Source organism: Aspergillus costaricaensis (genome assembly GCF_003184835.1).
Source record: "Aspergillus costaricaensis CBS 115574 unplaced genomic scaffold BO79scaffold_4, whole genome shotgun sequence".
In the NCBI taxonomy this organism is placed as follows: domain Eukaryota; kingdom Fungi; phylum Ascomycota; class Eurotiomycetes; order Eurotiales; family Aspergillaceae; genus Aspergillus; species Aspergillus costaricensis.
Genome location: NW_020291804.1, coordinates 1,063,057 through 1,083,101, shown reverse-complemented (window position 1 = coordinate 1,083,101; position 20,045 = coordinate 1,063,057). Strand labels below are relative to the sequence as shown.

At 50.6% G+C, this 20,045-nt stretch overlaps 7 protein-coding genes across 7 annotated transcripts; 2 read left to right on the top strand and 5 right to left on the bottom strand.

Annotated features, from left to right (window-relative positions):
• Nucleotides 1-525: 525 nt before the first annotated feature.
• Nucleotides 526-3,492, top strand: BO79DRAFT_275334 (uncharacterized protein; the record flags this gene model as incomplete). The annotated part of the gene is made up of 2 exons (XM_025687658.1): nucleotides 526-657; nucleotides 731-3,492. The coding sequence occupies 2 exons, from the start codon at nucleotides 526-528 to the stop codon at nucleotides 3,332-3,334; spliced, it is 2,736 nt and encodes a 911-aa protein (XP_025543674.1). The 3' UTR covers nucleotides 3,335-3,492.
• On the bottom strand, nucleotides 3,363-4,566 carry BO79DRAFT_235396 (ribosylnicotinamide kinase). Its single transcript, XM_025684472.1, has 2 exons — nucleotides 4,361-4,566; nucleotides 3,363-4,291 (listed from the first exon to the last, which is right to left on the bottom strand). The coding sequence occupies exons 1-2, from the start codon at nucleotides 4,552-4,554 to the stop codon at nucleotides 3,436-3,438; spliced, it is 1,050 nt and encodes a 349-aa protein (XP_025543673.1). The 5' UTR covers nucleotides 4,555-4,566; the 3' UTR covers nucleotides 3,363-3,435.
• Nucleotides 4,567-4,858: 292 nt separating this feature from the next.
• Nucleotides 4,859-8,726, bottom strand: BO79DRAFT_188503 (DEAD/DEAH box helicase; the record flags this gene model as incomplete). Its single annotated transcript, XM_025680600.1, has 3 exons — nucleotides 4,859-7,578; nucleotides 7,626-8,529; nucleotides 8,652-8,726. The coding sequence occupies 3 exons, from the start codon at nucleotides 8,724-8,726 to the stop codon at nucleotides 4,859-4,861; spliced, it is 3,699 nt and encodes a 1,232-aa protein (XP_025543672.1).
• Nucleotides 8,727-9,274: 548 nt separating this feature from the next.
• BO79DRAFT_166749 (putative HMG box transcriptional regulator) lies at nucleotides 9,275-12,035 on the bottom strand. Its single transcript, XM_025679335.1, has 3 exons — nucleotides 11,285-12,035; nucleotides 11,085-11,230; nucleotides 9,275-11,034 (listed from the first exon to the last, which is right to left on the bottom strand). The coding sequence occupies exons 1-3, from the start codon at nucleotides 11,739-11,741 to the stop codon at nucleotides 9,550-9,552; spliced, it is 2,088 nt and encodes a 695-aa protein (XP_025543671.1). The 5' UTR covers nucleotides 11,742-12,035; the 3' UTR covers nucleotides 9,275-9,549.
• Nucleotides 12,036-13,135: 1,100 nt separating this feature from the next.
• Nucleotides 13,136-14,793, bottom strand: BO79DRAFT_275324 (uncharacterized protein; the record flags this gene model as incomplete). Its single annotated transcript, XM_025687657.1, has 4 exons — nucleotides 14,227-14,793; nucleotides 14,052-14,152; nucleotides 13,719-14,020; nucleotides 13,136-13,372 (listed from the first exon to the last, which is right to left on the bottom strand). The coding sequence occupies exons 1-4, from the start codon at nucleotides 14,388-14,390 to the stop codon at nucleotides 13,136-13,138; spliced, it is 804 nt and encodes a 267-aa protein (XP_025543670.1). The 5' UTR covers nucleotides 14,391-14,793.
• Nucleotides 14,727-16,217, bottom strand: BO79DRAFT_56820 (uncharacterized protein). Its single transcript, XM_025689433.1, has 3 exons — nucleotides 15,767-16,217; nucleotides 14,977-15,710; nucleotides 14,727-14,911 (listed from the first exon to the last, which is right to left on the bottom strand). The coding sequence occupies exons 1-3, from the start codon at nucleotides 16,007-16,009 to the stop codon at nucleotides 14,827-14,829; spliced, it is 1,062 nt and encodes a 353-aa protein (XP_025543669.1). The 5' UTR covers nucleotides 16,010-16,217; the 3' UTR covers nucleotides 14,727-14,826.
• A 1,943-nt stretch (nucleotides 16,218-18,160) lies between these two features.
• Nucleotides 18,161-19,418, top strand: BO79DRAFT_225131 (40S ribosomal protein eS6; the record flags this gene model as incomplete). Its single annotated transcript, XM_025683716.1, has 7 exons — nucleotides 18,161-18,265; nucleotides 18,398-18,470; nucleotides 18,602-18,622; nucleotides 18,691-18,736; nucleotides 18,795-18,847; nucleotides 18,920-19,238; nucleotides 19,322-19,418. 7 exons carry the CDS (start codon nucleotides 18,161-18,163, stop codon nucleotides 19,416-19,418), a joined length of 714 nt encoding a protein of 237 aa, XP_025543668.1.
• Between the last annotated feature and the right edge of the window lie 627 nt (nucleotides 19,419-20,045).

Genomic DNA, 20,045 nt, shown 5'->3' with positions numbered 1-20,045 from the left:
ATAACCATACTACAGGTGTTTGATTGTTATTTCTATTCCCCGTTATTATGTTATGGTTACGGCTTTGGATCGAGTGATGACGGGATGATGGCTGGACGGTTTGACTTCGATGTACATATTAACTTGACAGAATTTGACTTGAGATGGGTAGCTTAATGGTTATGCTGCCACTTCTCGTTATTATTAAAATGAATAATCCCAGAGCAATTCAGCTGGAGTTATTCCTTCCAGCACAGAAGTTATATTCGCAGACTAAAGGTGGGCTGGGCTGCCTGAGGATAGGCCGGGTGTTGCCTTCCTTTTTGGGGGAGCTTCCCAACTGGAGCGCGAATCAACCGGCTTCTTCCCCTCGTTAAATCGTCGCCTTCACTCTTCACTCCACAGTTGCTAGCATTCACTCATTCAGTCTTGCTCCCATTCTGCTCTTACAATCATTCTGCTTACACGCAGCTGTGTTGTCGTCCACCCGAGTCTGCTCTGATATTTTTACCTCAACGCATCGTCAAACCAATCACTCTTCTGATCATGGCTTCTTACGAAGACAAGATCCGTCCAGTATCTCCGCCCCAAGCCTCTCCGGAGGTCTCCAACCTGGACATTCGAAGTACCTGGAGCGGCAGCCTAGATGAGCCTGTCAACTGCAGAATCTCTATGGTGGTGAGCTGAATACATCCCTATGACTGTACTTTGTCCATTGCTCATCGAGAAATTTCCCCTTCGTCGAACTTAGGCCCATTGCATCCCCAACACGCAGCTGTCCATCTTGAATGTCAGATCTGCCGGAGTTTCTATCGTCAATACACAGTTGGTTCGGCTTCAGCCTGACCAGTATAGTGATGGTACTTGGTCAAGCTCGAGCTCCCCTTCCAGTCCTTTGTTCGCCTTTTCTTCTACAACAACAGACTCTTACCCAGCACATTCTCCGATGTCTGGTTCAGAGCTTTCTGAGGGGCATGTTCGCGCAAATACCGAGAATTCGGCTCGAGATTTAGTATCCTCAGTTGATGGGACTGCTGGTGATCACTCTAATTGCCATATAGGAATCGATCAGCTGGGTCATCCTTCGGCTCATACGTCATCTGTATCCGATATTAGCGATGAGTATACTAGGATTATTGATGCTATCAAGCAGCATAATCTGGGGAAAAGAAGTGCTGCTGCCGCAGGCCTGACGGACTCTCCGCCGGGCTCGGATATGGAGGATCATAGTAGGAAAGCTACGCGGAAGGATCATATTACCAACATCAGTCCTGCAAAACCGGAACCTAAAAGGGAAATACTCGAGGTCTGGGCAGACCACGATAGACACCCAGTTTCCAACTCCCTGTTTGTTGCGAAGGAAAGGCACAATGATCCGCCCAGCGGGGCCCAAAGTGACCATATAACACAAGAAATTTCTTCCAGCAGTATGCACCCTAAGGGTATAGCCAGTGCTTTTGAGGTCAAGGGAATAGCAAGTGATATGCAGCTCGAAGCCAGTGATGCCTTTGCTACTCTCGACTCATCACCAGCGCATCCAGACACGGGCGAAGAACCAGATCGTATACTTGAACAGCCAGTGATGGAGCGGTCCAGCTTCGGTGACGTCAATGCAGACTTCGCTTCGATTGATAAAATTACATGGTTACCTGAGCCTTCACATGAAGGTACCGTAAAAGCATCCGGCAAAGTGCGCAAAGGCCCCTCCAGGAAACGTTCAAGTGCGGGCTCATCACTGTCCGTTCCAGCTGTGAAAGAAGCGCCACTATCCAATTCCAGCCCCAGGGAGGTACTTATGGTAGCTGATAGCGAACCGAAGGAAATTACAGAGCCTCGACGACTTCCAAAGCTCACCATACCGCAACCTTCTCACGAAGAGACTACGGACGAAAAGGGAACCTCCACACAAATTGATGACGAGTCACGCTTGAATGTACACTGCGAACCAGTTTTGACTATTGACAGTGGTACTTTAATCATTAAGAATCCTTCCAAACTTCAGCCAGGACACTACAAGTTCATTGTTACCGTATCCGTGTCCCTGCGGCAAAGAAAGCAGAGCGGATGGAATGATTTAGTAATCCAAGGCCTACCTAAGTTGGTAACTGGCGAGTTTGGGTACCTTCTCTTTCTCATGCCAGAGGAACATGGTCTCGAGTTCCGCACCACGAACTTACAGAGACATAAGGTCGTGGAAAATTGCTTCCTGGGTGAGTTCAGCTATGCGGGTGACCTTGTGATCCCGTTGCGAAGGTGCGACCGGACATTTTACGGAGTTGTCAAGGACTTTACGGTGCACCAGGAGATCAGAGCCGAATATGCAGTGGCCTCTGCCAAAGCTGAAAGTCCGCCAGAATTGCAGGCAACATACCACGCCGTCTGCTCTGTCAGACTGCACAACCGTTGCTTTTGGGCCGAAACATGCTGTCTCATTCTCTCTGTCGACGGGGGTCCAGATAGTGTTTACCGCAGTAACCTTGATGCTCAGGAAAGCGGTCTAAAGATGATCCATATTCCAGCAAGGGAGAACGTCGGTATTGGCTCTGCTTACCTACAGATTATTTGCTCTCCCCGAGATCTTGAACTGTTCTGTGTGAACTGGACAGTTCGGCTTCCTCAACACCAAGCAATCAATTGGCTCCCACGAATTTATCCGGGGTTTACCAGCCCGAGTGACCGTGTTAGACATCACCTCCGACGAACATTCGAAAAAGTGGAGGCTGTATCAGTCTCACGTATTGAGCGTTCTCGTGGCTACGAAATGGAGGAACCGGGAATTGATGGCTCGAAGACGCCTGCAGATAAAAGTGCCGTTGCTGTTGTCGCGGACCTACCTGGTGAGGACAAACAGCCATTGGATGGTTGCACAAATGAGAGCATTCCAAGATCAGATAACATTATACAGAAGATGAGACTCGTCTTCATATGCGCTATCTATGTTCTGGGGACCATTTTAGCGTTCTGGCTGAATAATACCATCATTGATACTGTGGCTTCGCCAACTAAGGCAACACCCACTGTTGCCGATTTGGCTGCGGGAAGCCTTAACATGAGTCAACCGACGACAGTACGTTGGCCAAGCTACATCGGTCAGCCCGATATGTCATGGGAAGGCAATTCCAAAGATGATCCAACGCCAGGAGTCAGTATTTCTGTGGAGGCAAACGAAGAGGTAACAATGGTTGCTGAGACCACGAAAGTGGGCCACGAGTCTACGAGGTCGGCACCAGCTGCACCGCAAAGCCCTGAGTCACCGCAATCTGAACATGAGTTGACTTTTCGGGATAGGATTGATTACTGGCTTGGATGGCGGGGCCCAGTGGAAAGCGAGATTCACGGCGAGACTGTCGCATAATAGGAAAAATGGAAAAGAGGAATAGGTACTGATATGGATGACAAGGGAGTGGCTTTGGGGAGGTCCTCTGTGTAGTTAGGTACTACAGATGAACCAGGTTGTCATTGTCCTTCTGTTTCCGCAATGTGTTTAAGTACTTCCTCGACCGCCCACTCGAGAATGTCCGTCATAGACGCCTCTCCCTGTCCAGGAGCCACCGTTACACCCGCATCCATTCTCAGATTCACTCCCTGTCCCACCAGCTTGACCAGCTCCTGCGTGTCCGCATTCCTCCACTCCGTCGACCCTTCGTCCCTATCCGGCAACAACAACCACGCATGATCCTGTACGTAATTAGGCCACACAATATCATCAACATACCCCGGCGGATCCGTCCAGAAATTCTGCGGCGGCCGATCATCCTCCTTCTCCAAATCCACCTCCACCGACCCTCTCTGCGGCAACTCCGTACTCCCACTACCCTCACCCTCACCACCCTGCTGTACAGGCGCCGGCCCAATAGTCACATACCCACTCCTCCCCTCCCTCCTCTCCTTAACATTATCATACCTCGCCGGCAAAAACAACCTCACATCCATCTTCTCCTGCACCTCCCTCAACCCATGGTCCGGATCTTCCTCCTTGGGTGGTGCGAAAAGCAGAAACCCCTCCAGGAAAACGATTGTCCTGACACCATCCCCATCCCCACCCCCAGAAGTAGATTTGATATTACTCTCAAGAAAGTACCCAGGAACCCGCTCCCTAACCACCTCCCTCATCCGAGACACAACCTCCTCTGATACCCCGGACTCCGCCACATCATTCAAATCCTCCTTTGACCGTAGGCGCGGAGGCAAGTGTCCGTGCGAATGGATGTAGGATAATGCGGCGCTGAGGAACGGGATGTCGAGTGCGGAAAGCGTATCCCAGTTTTGGATCGAGGTGGTGGGGTTGCGCGGGTGGGGGATTAGGGGGATTCTATTGATTTTTATTCATATTAGTCATAGATTGGAATGTAGGGGGTAAAGGATAGAGGGCAAATCGTACTTGTCATCTGGATGGTAGAAGTCGTCTTCGTGGACAATGAATGTTCGGAGATTTGAACTTGTGTTTGATTGCGGGGTTAGTTTGGAGAAGATGCGTTGGAGGAGTCGGGCGAGGGTCGTTTTGCCGCTGCTGGAGGGGCCGGAGATGGCGATTATGGTTGTTTTTTGTTGTTTTTGAGGAGGCGGCGGCGGCATCTTGGGTTGGGGTGTTGGTGGGGGGGATTGGGAAAGATATGATGAAGGTGAGAACTGAGAAGACGTGATGTGATATAGGCATGGTGGGGCTGCGGTGGGTGGGGCAGTCTTATCTGATCGGAGGGGTGTGGTTGTTTTTTTTCCCTTATCGCAGTCAGGTTTCTTAGATCCATGAAGGATGAATGGATAAGGAATTGAAATATGCGGTAGCTACGCTATTCGCTATATGTGTGTATGTGAGAATCAGGGTATAATTGATATCATTTACAGTCATCTTAGTACAGCAGTCATGTTTGATATGATGTCAATCAGGACATGCTGCTCCTCCAAACAAAGATACCCTCTTCTTCTTCCCTGTTTCTGCGCCGTCCGTGCTCGCGTGAGCACTATCCGTTTCGACCACCGGAAATGGCGAAGCCCGCGGAGACCGGCTCCAGGCTGGCGGAGGCGTCATGAGGATGCCCTGCGGCGAGAGAAAGTCCAGACTAGGGGACGTGGACTTGCGTCTTTTCGGCGTGACGAGGTCCGGCTCGTCGGTGCTCTCGTCTATATCCACGGTTCTAACATGTTTCCGCTTCCGCGGGGTGCTGCTGTGATCCGGTAGTCCCGGCTTGCTTGTTGTTCCTTCCTCCTCGTCATCGGCAACGGCAAGCTTGTGTCGGTCGAATAGGCCAGTTGGATGTTTCAGGAACGCGCCTCGGGTGAAGCTAGAGTCTTCGGTTTCGGGCATCGGGATGTAACGCTCGTTCTGGATGATGGAGCTCATGGTGCTGTCGTCTAGGAGGTCTCGTTCGGCGTGGTGGATCTCGCTGTCTGTCATTGCTTTTCTGCGCTTCAACATCTTGTCTTCGAGAGTGTCTTTGAGGACGAGGGTCTCGACGAACACGGGGCGGGTTTGGCCGATTCGATGGGCTCGTTTGATGGCTTGGCTTTCGACGTTCGGTTGCCAGATGGGATTGACTATGAAGACTCGGGAGGCGTTGGCGATGTGCAGGCCGTGCGATGCCTGGCGCAGGTCCATTAGGAGGACGCGCACCTCCTCCGACTCGCGGAATAGGGCGAGGTATTCTGCTCTCATGGTGGGTTTCAGGGTGCTGGCGTAGATGCGGAAGTCTATACCGAGGAGTTCGAGGCCTTCGGCTATCCAGAAGGCGGCGTTGTTGTTGTCGTAGAAGATGATGATTTTCTCGGTTTTGTGCAGCTCGGACACTTGGTCCAGGAGGTATGTTAGCTTAGCTGAGGCTGTGGCGACCAATTTGGTTTGTGTGAGAGTGGATTCCTCTGGTAGGGTCTTGAATAGTCCCTTGGTGTATGTCTTTTTGGGTGAGTTGCTCTTGACAGGTTTGTCTGGAGTGGTCTTCTTCGGACTCAGATTATCCCCTTCTCGCCCTGAGAGCTCACGACGGACCTTGATTCCTGCACCGGCAAGCCCTTCTGCTGGGTCATGCGTGTTCAGGTGCTTTGTGACGAATTTCTGTGCATGTCGCGCCTGTGTGATGCCTAGAAGAAGTGGCTCTTGGTGCGCAACCGAAGAGTCAATGGCCCACATACTTCGAGCGTGCTCGGGAAAGTCCTGGATGAAAACACCGAGTTCATGCATCCTCTTGAAAGCACGCCAGCATCCAGATGCTTGAGCCTTTTGTGCAATTCGAACGCCTTCGCGTAATGTCTCTATGTCCTCTTTGCTTGTCTTGTCCCCGCGTAATTCCAGATACTTCAGGGCGACGTCGATCGTGGGAGCAATATCGTCCGAGCCAGCCCACCAAAACCCTGCTTGACGAAGGTTGTTGATAACAGTGCTAAGGTGCTTACGGTTCCGAGCATGAAACATGTAATCTTGGTCGGTGCGCTCCGAAGTGACGGCATTGACGGCCAGGCCGAAGATGAACATGTTCAAGTTCAATTTATCATAGAACGTAGGTTCCAGATGGACGACCTTGTTATGCAGTCTCGGTAGAGGAATCCCACTGTGAATGACCTCCAGACGGTGTCGCACAACAAGGCTCTGTAGGGTAGCCCGGAGAGACTGTGCTTTCCGTCGCCTGCCATCTTCGCCGATAGGCTTAATGTACTTTGTCCAGTTAGCCGGGTCGCTTGTTCGAGGGTTAGACCACGGCTTCAGGTCGAGAAAGTCAATCACGATGTATCGTAGCTTGTCGAGATCTTTGAGCTCACTGTCCAAGGCGTTTCCTGTCTTCTTTCTACCTCGAAGTACAGTCTTAGTAGCCTCAGTTAGGTCAGTTTCGCTAGTATGTGTCTCCTGAGAAGCCAAACTGACTTCTACCCCATACAGCCCGCTGGATGGGGTTCCAGACACTATCCACCGACGCTCAATGTGAAGCTGACTCAGGATATGCATCATGGTGGTCCGATTACCACTACCAGCCACATTGTGGCCTTCATCGACGATGATCCGAAGCCAGTGAAGTTTTGTCAAAGGGGACTCCTCGGGCGTAAACGAGATACGTCTGTTATTGACCACCTCGCCCGCCTCCTTTTCGAAGCGGATTCGCGAAAATAGAACGATGTCGTACTGCAATAGCTTATCTGGTGAAGGAGTCTTGTCAGAGCTGTTCCGTAGTACAAGCACCTTCAAGCCATCGGTGTGTGCCGAAATTTCATTGTGCCAGTGGTTGACCAGATTAGGGGGCACAATGATCAACGTCCCCGAACAAAGACGGATTTGCTGAGGCGGCGGTCTAGGATACGCCACTCCACTTCGACCTTTGTGCCTTGCCGGTGGTGGAGGTATAGTATAGGCGCCACGGTGCCTCTCACACTCCATAACACATCGCTCATAGAACGTGCCGTAGTAGCCCAGAGTGTCGAAGTGGGTTTTCCACGGCAGCGAGAAGCGGCCTGCTGTCGCGGCTGCCATCTCAACAAGACTCCCCGTCACTTGTCGGATGGGGTTCTTCATCTCCTGGTATTCGAGCGGTATTTCGGGGAAATGGCCTCGCGTTGCCAAAATTACAGCCAAGCAAATGAGTGTCTTGCCGCAGCCCATGGTTTCCGCAAGGATACCTATACCCAGTCAGACAGCCGTTCACGCAAAATCACAGACAGCATACCTCCACAAGCCTCCGAATACATCTTCTTCTCCCGAAATATGCTCCCCTCTTCCTTATCGTAGTAGTATTCCTCGCCTCTAGGGCTCTTAATAGCCTGTAGCCGCGGATCCAGCACCTGCGCAGGCTGCGCTTCCCGCTGGACCATAGTAGCAGCCGATCGGCGCTGGTAAGGGTACAGAGGCGTCTTGAGACCCAGCACCCCAGAGTAATCCTGACCTGAGTCCTCCTCTCCATGCGCTGTTACTGTAAGTAGCTCTCGCATCGCTCTTCTCGCATACGCATTCCTCATACTATCCAACTGGGGTTTTGGATCCTGTAGGGTATTGAAAATATACCAAAGAGACTCGTCCTCCAGACTACCCACAGGGTTATCGGCAGCCTTCAGATCTACATGTACACCTCCGTTCCATGCTTCGTCTGATCTGTCAATCCTCATCATGACTGCCTTGAGTGCGCGCCTCAATGCCGTGCTCGACCGCGGTATGGACTTGCGCCCGACGTCGTCAGGCAGCACATAAACGCGAACACCACACCACGACGATTTCTCCGCGAATTCTATCGTCTCAGTCCATATCCAGTGGTGTCTTTCCAAAGCCGCGATTTCAGATGCCGGAAAGTTATCCGGTTCGACGGGGGCTGTGGATCCGTTATCGTAACTTCCATTGCGCCTTCTCAAAACACCAACGCCAATATAGTTTTCCAGATTTGGGAAAATCTCGCTTTCCCCAGACTTAGTATTCGCTGCAACAGGCTTCGACAACATAAAGTGTTCCGATTGAGGCGTTGTGGGCGTGGGTGTAGAAACCGTAGTTACGGTAGTTTCCGCGGAAGAATCGGGCCCAGTCGAGTTGAGAGCATCATCATCTTTCGCAGCCATGGCACAGCTTATTCCAGTAATTTGTCTCTGCAGAGATTGAAGCAATAAATGAGCAATAAGCCTGTTAACAGAAACGGGCAGTTTCGCGAAGCAGACATCCAGCGCAATGTAAATCAAATGCTATTCTCACACAAGTCCATGCAACATACCGGCTTAACTCCAGGAGCATTATTTCCGGAAACCGCAGTATAATTATGTATCATGTCGTCATCAGTCGCCAACATATCGTCCGTATAAGATCTGTCGTTGTGCCCCTTTGAGGTCACGGAGGCTGCATGAAGAGGCGATAACCTTTAGCGGGCAGCCCATGCATTCGATCAGACTCGGTCGTGGTGAAGATTACCACGGAGTTCAGATTCAAACATTGGAATGAGCTAGCGCAGCGCATGAAACCGACCTGCTCACCCTTCACAAGACATGTCCAGTGAAGGAAATGCGCTACAGTGGGCTCATTCATCGCACCGCGCATTCCAGGGTATCCCGATAAGCCGGCAATCACCGCCATGGTGCGCCTGTGATTGGTCTGGACTGGTCACCGCCCTGCCCTTTACCGGTTTAGGTTATATTAGGAGCTTTCTTGGGGCCTTAGGCAGCGATGTGGATTGTCTTGGAGCATTGCGTAGTGTTATTGATGGTCTGCTGCGTCGGTGAGTCGTTTCTCTCACTACGTTGTATGTGTATTCTGATAAAGTAAGTCTTGTCAAGTGTTGAGATAGAAGCAATGATGTCTGCGCTTTTGTGCATAACGTCGGTAGTAAAAACATCATCGTCGATCACAGACATATATTATCCGGAGCTGATAAGTAAATCTACAGGAAAAGCCACCCATTTTCACTAGCCACAAAACCCCGAACCAGACAGAACCCCCGCAGAATAGGCTAGAGCCTAGAAAAAAATGAAATCGAAGAGTAATAAAAAAAAGGAAGGCAATTTATGAAAGTGTAAACCCCCATATGTCCGGAGAAGAATGTCAAGAAAAGACAAGAAAAAAAAGAACATGCGAGCCTGACAAAGCTGGCATATTTTGGGTAGGATCATATTACAAGCTCATTGGGTGAGGAAGTCCTCAATTTCGAAGCCGACTCTCTTAAGCGACTTCTCCTCTAGTTCACTCGATGAGGATGCCAGTCTTCGCACCACAATGGTTCGCGCATCATGAAGACGAACTTCCACGGGGTTACCTCCAAGACGCTCTAGTTCGTCCTTCTCGCATTCTCGGATGTACACGGTTATGTCCGGTCCTACGCACGCACGCCACAGAGATGCCATCCACTGCCAGTGGTCAAGTGGTGCATACGAGTCCCCGATTGGGACGGAGCAGGCAAAAGCATCCGCAGTCGTTAGTTGGTATCGTGGAACAAGTGCGACAGGCACGGGCATCGTAATGGAGCCCATTCCGGTAGAGACTGTCGACACAGAGCTGTTGTCGCTGGATTGCTCCGGAGAGTTGATCTGTAATTCAGCAGTCTTGGGTATAATAGTCCGCGGCGACACTCCTGGTGTAGACTCTTCGTCGACTGACTTTGGCTCCGATGATGCTCGTGAAGGCTTCACGAAGCTAACTATTTCGTCAGAGATGCGGTGCCAGGAGGAGATGATGTTGAGATAATCGACAGTTGCGTCACCCATTTGCTCGGATTCGGAATAGCTCTCACGAGACCGAATCTCGGGTCCTCCGAACACTCGGGTGAGATATCTGCCCTCCTTCTGTAATGTGTTGTTCAAAAATTCGACCATCATCTTGACAAGAACAGGATCTTGTCCATCCACAGCAATCACAGCCCCGCGTCGGAACGAAGATCCGTCATGGTATGCTGGTGTTAAGGGCGGTGAGATCTTAGCCAGAACCTTTATCTTGTTGAGAAATGGGATTGTCATGACCGTCGCTTCAATGCTAGGCCCATCATGCGAATATGGAGTCGTTGGGGTGAGAGTCCCGGGAACATGAGCTGCTGTTTGTAGCGGTGGAAGTTTCAAGCTGGGATCCGGCGGGGTATACTCCTTGACATTTCGGCCGGGCCGTGGCTGCTGTAGCGGCTGGTATAGACCTCGTGAGTCTGCTACGGCCGAGCGAGGTGTGTATGGAGATGCAGGATATGAAGAATCTGGGCTCCTTTCACGGATGTCGTAAGGACCAAGCGGTCCCAACCGCCTGCGCTTACTATCTGGTGATCGGCTTCTGCTTTCCACAAAGTGCTGGCGAGGCATGCGTGATTCCCCATTCCCATTAGGGATGAGCTTGATAACATTAGGAGCACGGTCCAGGTCTTTGGCTCGACAATGGCTACTGCGTGCAGAAAATACTTCACCGGGTGCTGCTTTTCCACCGAAGAAGGAAGCCCTGGGTGTATAAGGAGTCTCTGGTGATACTGGAGGGTTCATCACACGGCCTCCACATCGGCTGCAGACTGTAGAGCCAGGAGGGTTATGGCTGATGCCAGATGCTCCACTCCGGAGATTCCCATCCCGACCGTAGCGACGAGGTTGATAGCGATACTCTGGGTATTGTTGTTGATGCCGAGCTTTCTCCTCCTATCAAGGGTTAGGTGACTTGAGAGTCTCATAGCATACAATGTGCTTACCTCTGCCAGCGCTTTCCACTCATCCTTTGTCTCCTGTGGTAGTCCTCTCCATTGCTCCCCAATAATTTTGGAGATTTCAGGATTGGCAAGGCCTGGATTCTGCGCGACCACTGCAGCCTGGTAATGTTGGCGGTATAGGATGAACGCTTTACCTGTTTGTCAGCTTAAGAAGCAAATCGAGCAGAATTCAGGCTGCATACCATTCCGGGGCCTAGGGATCTTCGGATCCGGCTGACAGAGGCAGAACTGTGTTGCCGACTCCCTTGGGGTGGGAGTATTGGACGTCTTGATTGGACTAGATGACGACGACCGTTCCGACAAAGATGAGCGTTCACGAAGAGGTATAGCCTTGGTAGGTAGAAGATTCGCGGACTTCGGGACCTCAATAGCAGAGGCAGCGTTGGAGGCGACTTTGTTGAGAGCCACCTTGCTTCGATTCAGAGTGGTCAAATGCACCGGAGGCAGTGTGTCAGTGAATCGACGATGACCACTCAAAGCAGCAGTGTCTAGATGACGGTCCATCATGGACACTTTCGCGACGTCGTCATTCATGATCTTATGCTCGAGAAGGTTACTAGTAGGCCGTGACAGGGGAAGATGGTGGGAGCTGTCATGGTGTAGAAGAGGAGGCTTGGGTAGAACGCGATCGTAAGACATGACATTTATTTTATGGAGTAAAGAGCAAAGGGCTTTTTGGGGGGACAGAGAAGTGGATGAACCAGCAGACTGAAAGGAAATGGCGGGCAATGAATAATGAAAGTCTGCGAGATGGTGGGTGAGAAATCGAGGTTATAGAGAGAGCCGTGGCCCTTGAATGGGCGGATGCTGCACAAGTGGATGAAAGAAAGAAAGCCCCAATATAAGGTTATAGTTATAGTCAACGAGACGAATGAGTTTCTCCTCGTGCTGCACCGGGTATTTCCAAACTGGCTGTTGTTAATACTTCTTTTCTTTTCTTTCTTTTTCCAATCGAGTGGCCGTCTCTGTTGGTGTCTTTTGGCGTGGAATATTTTATTTTTTTCAGTTCACGGTCGGATGATAATAATTAGGAAGAACAGATGATAATAATAATAATAATAATAAGAATGCTGATAATAATATTCAGCTGAATTATTATTTGGAGGCGTCAGGGGTGTCCTCACTGCTGGTAATTTTCTTTTCTTTTTCTGCCTTCCTTTTGCTGCCTCCTCGTTCTTTGACAATGAAATGATATTTCCATTCAGGCCGAGCCAACCAAGCCGAGGGGACGCCAGTGAGATAAAGCCAGGATTTGGCTTTTCAAGTGCTTTGTTATGGGGAGCTATCTTTGGGGCCCTTCGGTCTGGCGCCCCTCCCTTTGACTACGACTAAAAATTCCCGGGCTTTTTAGTTTCTTTGTCCCTGTCAGGATGACCCGAGTCCTTCGTGCGGTTGGGAGGGGACATTATCCCCACCAGAGACAGCTGTTCGGAGAGTTGTGATGGAACCTCAAGGTGAGGAAACCTCCCGGGTTGGGAAGGACGTATCATCATGGTACCTTTCATCGGGTGGTGCGGTGTTGTACTGGGGCGGAGGAAGAGAGGTACCTTGACTTGACTCTACTACTTAGTACTTACTTGTCCCTGGATGAAGCCCCCAACCAAAGGTACCCAAGGACTGGAAGAGCAAGAGAGAGCCAGAGGGCGAGAGAGACAAAGTGGGCACTTGGGGAGGTAGCAGCAGAAAAGCAACAACCTGAATGTGAACCTCTTCTTCTCTTTTTTTTTTTTACCAGGTGAGTCAGCAGTAGGGACAAGAAATGGGCCCTTCCAGAGCTCATTCTGGATGATTGATTGCCTTTTTGTTTTGGGGCATCATTTAATATGTTTGGGCAGTTCGATAATAAAAATACACATTTTAGTTAAGTCACAGCTACCCGGAAAGGTACTACTGTAGTTAAACCTGGGGACCTAAGTACCTAGTTAGTTGTTTTACCTTTTTACTTTCTGCCCTTTCCCCCCTCTCAATACTCTCCCTAGTCAAGAAAGGCTACCACACTAATCGACTAGTTGCTTAGAGATTGCTATACAGGTTTATTGTTTCAATCCTGGAGCCATTTTAGCTTTCCTTTGTCTGTTCGGCGTCCGCATGCGGTGTGCTGCAGTGATCTGGGACCAATTAGCGATCCACAGAGCCCGACCGGGCCTGGCAATTGGCCCACCGCCAATGTGACACATGCGCAAATGGATTTGATTGTCTTCCAATCCGTCTAATTTCTCGCCAGCATCATCCTGCTTGCTTTGCTTTACCACGGTCTGGCACGCACACCACTAGCCTTCTACAGTAGTAGTACCCTACTCGGCTGCCTAGGTGGTACTTTGAAGGTACTTGTTGTTTGCTGCTGGCTGCTTGCTATTTGCTTGCTCCCTCGCAAGTATCGTTTGGTTACTACTTACTACCTACCTACCTACCTACCTACCTACCTATTTGAACTAACTGAACGTGCTTGATTTGCTTGCTTGGCTCTCTAAGGTAGTAGTTCCTGGAAGTTTGATACCCACTAATCTACACTGGGTACTGAACTCCGTCGTTCCCCATTCCTCCCTACTTGCTTGGACCATCAACTAAAAAGGAATACAGCGATCGTGGCCATGGCTACTATGGTGTAATACATACATTCCAGGTGGCGGTATCAGAATTCCGCCATCTCCACCTCCACCTCTTCCCTCCTCCATCTAAAGCAAAGGTACTTTTTATCCAGGAAAGCTCCTGGCTAATGACAGAACTTCCCGAGGCTTCCATGACAGCAGGCCGATCCTCTTCGGAGACAAAGAAACTAACAGCCAGCACCGAATGAAAGGAAAGAGGAGTCAAAAAGGAGAGAAAGAGAAGAAGCAAATAAAAAATAAAAAAGAACCGAAAGCAAAACAGGGAAAAGAACGGACAGCCCGATTTGGCAAACTGACACTGGATGGATACTACTTCTCACTACTCCGTGCTCTTACTTACCACCGACACCACCAAATCTCCATCCACCAGCACCATCCGCACCATCCGTTACCCCTGCTGCTTTCCCCAACCACCCTTCAAAGGGGGACTTTCCACAGGGTCTGGTCAGGTTCCATTATTCTTTACCTCCCCAAAGTTTGATCCGTAGTTCCCCCGATCCATCAGAAAGGTTCACGGGTCTCCATTGACACGTTGATGTTGCAGGTGTCCCCATTTCCAGGCTGGAGACCGGATCGATCTACCCTGTGGCGATCGCATTCCGATCCCTGCTCCACTATCCACCGCCATCACGTTACAATCGTCCGTCTCCGGATGAGCCAGCCTGACTTCCGTGCTCATTCTCAATGAGACATACCACTCTGGCCAGTCCCCCGTTCGGTCCTTGTTTGGTAGCGACCTGAAACCTCTCGTGATTCGAAACAGCTGTGCTCCCCCAGTACAAACTCTTTCCTCTCACTCATCCAGTCTCTGAGCGGGGAGAAAGACATGGTCTCAGACCTATTGACACATCGCCTAGAGACCAGTCGAATAATCGAATAGCAGGCGCAATGGAGATAAGAGAAGCAGGCCGCCATTTGATAGTGCCGTTCGTCAGCGTTTGATGGTCCCGGGAAGCGGCTGATGTCTAATCATCTACAGAACAAGTTTCCCCCCAGCCTGTCCTTGGCGAATTACGTCTCAAGAGGTAATGGAAAATAATAGTAAGACCTCATCGGTTGCGCTTTTAGAATTTTTTTCTTTTCTCTGCTCTCTTATTTTGATGTTTAGTGGAAAATCATCGGAGCCACATCTCTTCGATTCCATGGAACACTTCCGCGCCCAGAAGTCTATGCGCTGAGGGGCCAAGGTGCATGTCGTTCCTGAAAATGATACGGTCAGCACTCGATCAAGTCAATGGGCGCCAATCATAATGCCTTGTCCTTACCAGAACAGAAATTTCTCCGGACGGTCGCACTGTTGCGCGCCTGACGTCACCATCCATTGCTGGCTGCTTTGGACGCATGCGGCTTCAACATTCTCCCAACCGGGATCCTCGTTCTTCCCCAATCCACTCTCTTCCTCGATCCCTGCGGCAAAGAGTTGCCAGTCGCGAATCTGGTCGGCTAGAAAAGAGTTGGTGTCGAACAAATAAATCGTGCCATTCGACCAATCTTCGGCGTTATTGCGGAGTTCTCCGTTCCAATAGTCTGCGATCCTCACGGCATCTTTGTGCTTGGTAATCTGCGGCTGCCCCTGCGCTCTATAGGCCGGCAGGAAGGTTACATCTGGTGCTAATGTCAGGATGATCTTGAGGTCATTGCTGCCCCATGTCTCGGCCAGCAAATCCAGCTCCTCCATAATGACTTTGATATTGCGATCGACTGCATGGGATGCGTCCTCGTACGTCTTTGCCATTACGTTCCACAAGTCCCATACACCAAAGGAGACAACCACGATGGTGCGATTCTGACGCATGCCAACCGCAGTCGCATCCATCTCTCTCGTGGCTTCCGTCTCCGCCGCAATCCAATTGGCGACCTGAGCTTTCAGATCCGCCAATGGAGACTTGTAGAGGTTGAGTAAGGAACCCGACAGCTCCGTGTTATCCACCACAGAGCCAATGTAGTTTCCTCTCAGAGACTTGGCTGTCTCTGCTAAGTTTTCATGGTGACATGAGAACTGGGCCGAGAGATTAGCTTGCCACTTTGATCCAGCCAAGTAGCTTTCACACTCACCGAGTTACAAAGCCAGTCCGTCCATACAGATCCCTGAAGCTCGGCTGCATTGTTATCGCTCCACGAGTCACCAAAGACGACTAGGCGACGGTCGAAAGATGCCGTGGCGCGGAAATCCGACGAAGGCTCTTTTGTCAAGACTACCCGACGATAGTAATGCTGAGAGGCGAGAAAGGAGGCTGACAGGAGAATGCTGCACACAGCCAAGGCGCAGACCGCGTGAAATTTGCTAAAGAGGCGCATTGGGTCCGGGCATAAAGGACGGATACGAGGGGCGGAGGCGAGACAGCGAAAGCCGCTGGGCTTCGCAGGCGAAGCCGATAAAGCTGGGGGCGATCGGCGGCACTCTTTGTTGCGCGGTTGCACACAACGATGCTGAGAGTATACGTTTGACCAAAGGAAAACGAGAAGAAACTGAACAACGGAAAGGGGGGGGGGAATGAGATAAGACGGAGACGCCGTACGTAGTGATCTGCGGCGAGATCAAGCAAGAACTTCTTCCCCTAACAGAAGCACAAAAGACAGGATGACCTCCGGCAGTACCGTGCAAAGAGGAGAGACTAATAGCGTGCGATGGGGATGGTTGGCGCCAGAGTGGGGACTTGACTGGAGAACTCTGTCAGTCGGATGAAAACGAGAACCTGAGGGGAACGGATGCAGTAACAAGAAAAAGGAGACAATACCGAACAGTGCGAGAGTTGAGTGAGGAAACAGAAAATGTTCCCTGACCTGTCCACTACGATAGCGCGCTTGTGGCCATCTTTGCATCTGCCGTAAGGCTGTTCTTGTCCTGGCCTCTCGGACGTTGGCAGTGGCCGCGCGGCGACGTCGGAACGGTAACCAGTCGCGTGCTCTGGGTCTTTTGCGTCAGTCCCAAGACTCCATTGAGCTTGGAAGAGGCGGTTTTGTACAAGGCCAAGTCCCCATCAGTGGATCTCACTGGCCTGCCCTCGTGGACATTTCTCTGTTCCAGCAATAGAAATGTCATCGAATCAGCAACGAACGTCTGTCGGAAAAGGCGGTCATGTTCCCTGAACCCCCTTACTGGGATGTCATGAACAACACCCCTCCTCGGCCACTATCTATCTATCTAGTATCTACTACCGAAGGCGCAGTGTTGGTGGTGGGTAGTAATCAATCAATAATCAACCATTAGTTAATAGATAACGGGGGGGCCGCCTCTCCAAGACAGGCTGCCACTTTAGACTCCGACCTTCCGAACGGCCCAACTCGATCCGGATTGGTCTCCCGTCTTTGGCTGTCGGGAACGGAAGAACGCAATGTGCAACTAAATCCGAGTCAGCGAAGCGCCCTTCATAACTATACCTTTCTTCCTATATATCTGGGGCTTCTCGAAGTTCTGATTGCGACTTATAAAGATGCACTTCGAAGAAGCTCCCTCCAAGCTTTGCTGGTCGTTTTGATTTCGACCCGGACCAGTTTGGCACCTGATTGACTGACTAGATCTCCTAATTCCTATCGCCGAGACGCTCAGGGGTTGACTATAACTAACCCCTGGATGGCATCAACTACTCACTTGGGACAACGAGCTCATTATGATGAAGAGTTCTTATCCTCAGAAATGTCCTGCATAATGATGGCATGTGCACCCTCTCAGTGCCTAGCTCGAAGCGCACACATCAGTCTACATGTGTTGCATTATAGGCTGCAGGGCAAGTCCGGAGTACGCAAAAAATAAAGGTCAGCTCGGAGAAAGACCTATATGACGAGAAATGTGGCACCTAAGACGCAACACGGTGGCTCCCCGAATTCGCCTTGTTGAAGCTTAGGAGGCACTCTACTCAAAGCTAGTTTAGGGGTTTGATTACTGGGTATAGTCAATAGACTGTTCTAGCTGCTGACTGTTGGATGCATAAGGTCGCGACCAGAGACAGGTATGGTTATCAGACATGGATATGGAAGACTCCGATCTGTTGGAGATATTGACCCCAATTTTGCCTACTGTATACACGGGGTCGCAGGGATCACACGAAGGTCAGGTGACCTAATACACGCTTCCGCTTTAAGAACAGAACCTTCACCTGTCGTTTGGATCAAGTAGGTGCATCATGGAATACGAGCATCAGCGCGTAACCAAAACCTTAGACATTGTTTTTATCACAACAACTTGATGCTATCCTCAAGCATACACAGGCCTAGCCTCGTAGTTCCCGAAAAGGCAAAGGGGCAAGTCAGGTGCCGGGAGTGCTGACATAAGAGCCCTACCGAGGGCGCTAAGTCCAGAAGGGTTAGTGGACTTAGTCAGCCGCCCACACAGGGAAATCTCGCTACACCACCAAAAAAATCCCACGAAGAACGAATCCCCGACGACCTGAACCTCCTCGACCTGTCGACAAACCGCGCCCTCCGTCTTGACCGCGCAGACCCGTCAAGATGAAGCTCAACATCTCCTACCCGGCCAATGGGTCTCAGAAGATCATCGAGGTTGACGATGAGCGCAAGCTCCGTCCCTTCATGGAGAAGCGCATGGGAACCGAAGTCAGCAACCCTCCCCCCTTGGATATCCGCCCCCCGAAAACACCACAGTTGGAAAAGAGACGAAAAATGAGAAATACACGCAAAATTATGGGAAAAGCAGAAGACTGATTGGGGTTTCTTTTATTGCTATAGGTTGCCGGCGACTCTCTCGGTGACGAGTTCAAGGGTTACATCCTCAAGATCACCGGTGGTAACGACAAGCAAGGTACGACTGGATTGCTTTTCCCCTGTTATTTCGGATTTGGGCTCGACTAGGAGGACTCGAATACGAACAGGAATCTTTGGATATCATGGTTAAGAATGAACATTGGATGCTGACTTTGACGCTCTTCACAGGTTTCCCCATGAAGCAGGGTGGTATGTACCGACCGACGCAAATATAATCCGACAAAAACACAGCAGAAACTCATCGATTTTGTGTGCAGTTCTCCTCCCCACCCGTACCCGCCTCCTCCTTGCCGATGGCCACAGGTAAATGCGACCTGCCGATAATGGAGTTTACGAAATGGAAGACTGATGTCCGCTGCAGCTGCTACCGCCCCCGCCGCACTGGTGAGCGCAAGCGCAAGTCCGTCCGTGGTGGTAGGTTTTACCCAACAACAGTACATCCGTTATTACCCTCCGAGTTGATCCGTTGACGCTTCGTTTCTACAGCCATCACCGGTCAGGACCTCGCTGTTCTTGCCCTGAGCATCGTCAAGCAGGGTGAGGGCGAGCTCCCCGGTCTCACCGACACCGTTGTCCCCAAGCGCCTCGGCCCCAAGCGTGCCACCAAGATCCGCCGCTTCTTCGGTCTCGACAAGAAGGACGACGTCCGCAAGTTCGTCATCCGTCGTACCGTCACCCGTGAGGGCAAGCCCGACTACACCAAGGCCCCCAAGATCCAGCGTCTGGTTACTCCCCAGCGTCTCCAGCGCAAGCGCCAGCGCATTGCCCTCAAGCGCCGTCGTGCTGAGGCTGCCCGTGAGGCTGCGTAAGTGCACCTTTGCCCCTCTCCGGGGGATATGCATTCCAGTTCCATGAAATGAACATCTGCTAACGATGCTTGCAATACAGTAACGACTACGCCAAGCTCCTTGCCAGCCGTGTCCACGAGGAGAAGGCCAAGCGCGATGAGCTCCGCAAGCGGAGAGCGTCTTCGATGAGGAAGTAAATGTGTTTGTCCGCGGGGGTTAATGGTCGGGTTACGTCTCTGTTCTAGCTAAGGGAAAAAGGGTATTATAGAAAGAATCTCAAGCAAATGGGAAGGGGGATTTTTTTTTATATCCACCCATTTTCTCTTTTCCTATCTTCGAGTTCCGAAGCAGAGCGACCCAAGAACAAAAAGCTCCTTGGTTTGGGGAGGGAGAGATATTGAGAGAGAGAGGAGAGAAGTCGTCTGCAGCGGACCGAGAGACTTTGGCGTGCCGATATTGTCTGATCCAACCAACACATCAAAACCAAAAAAGGAAATGCTATATCTCTCCACAATTTTTATGGAAATGAAAGGGATTAAAAAATGTGAAAGAATTTCTTCGTTTTTTTCTTTACACACTTTTTATTCTAGATGGCCTTGCGACCATTATCCCTTCCCCTTCCCTGGCACGATTTAAAAAAAAAAAATACCCATGGACTCCGGTTCTCTGCAGATGATTTCTTCTCTTATGTGCGCTGCTTGTGAATGAAATGAAACTTTACTTGTATTCCAAATTTCAGTTGGTGTTTTTTCTTTTCTTTTTTGGTTCTATCTATCCCCTGGTTGTAGTGTGCAATCCCTCTTTAGGACCATTTTCCATAGGAC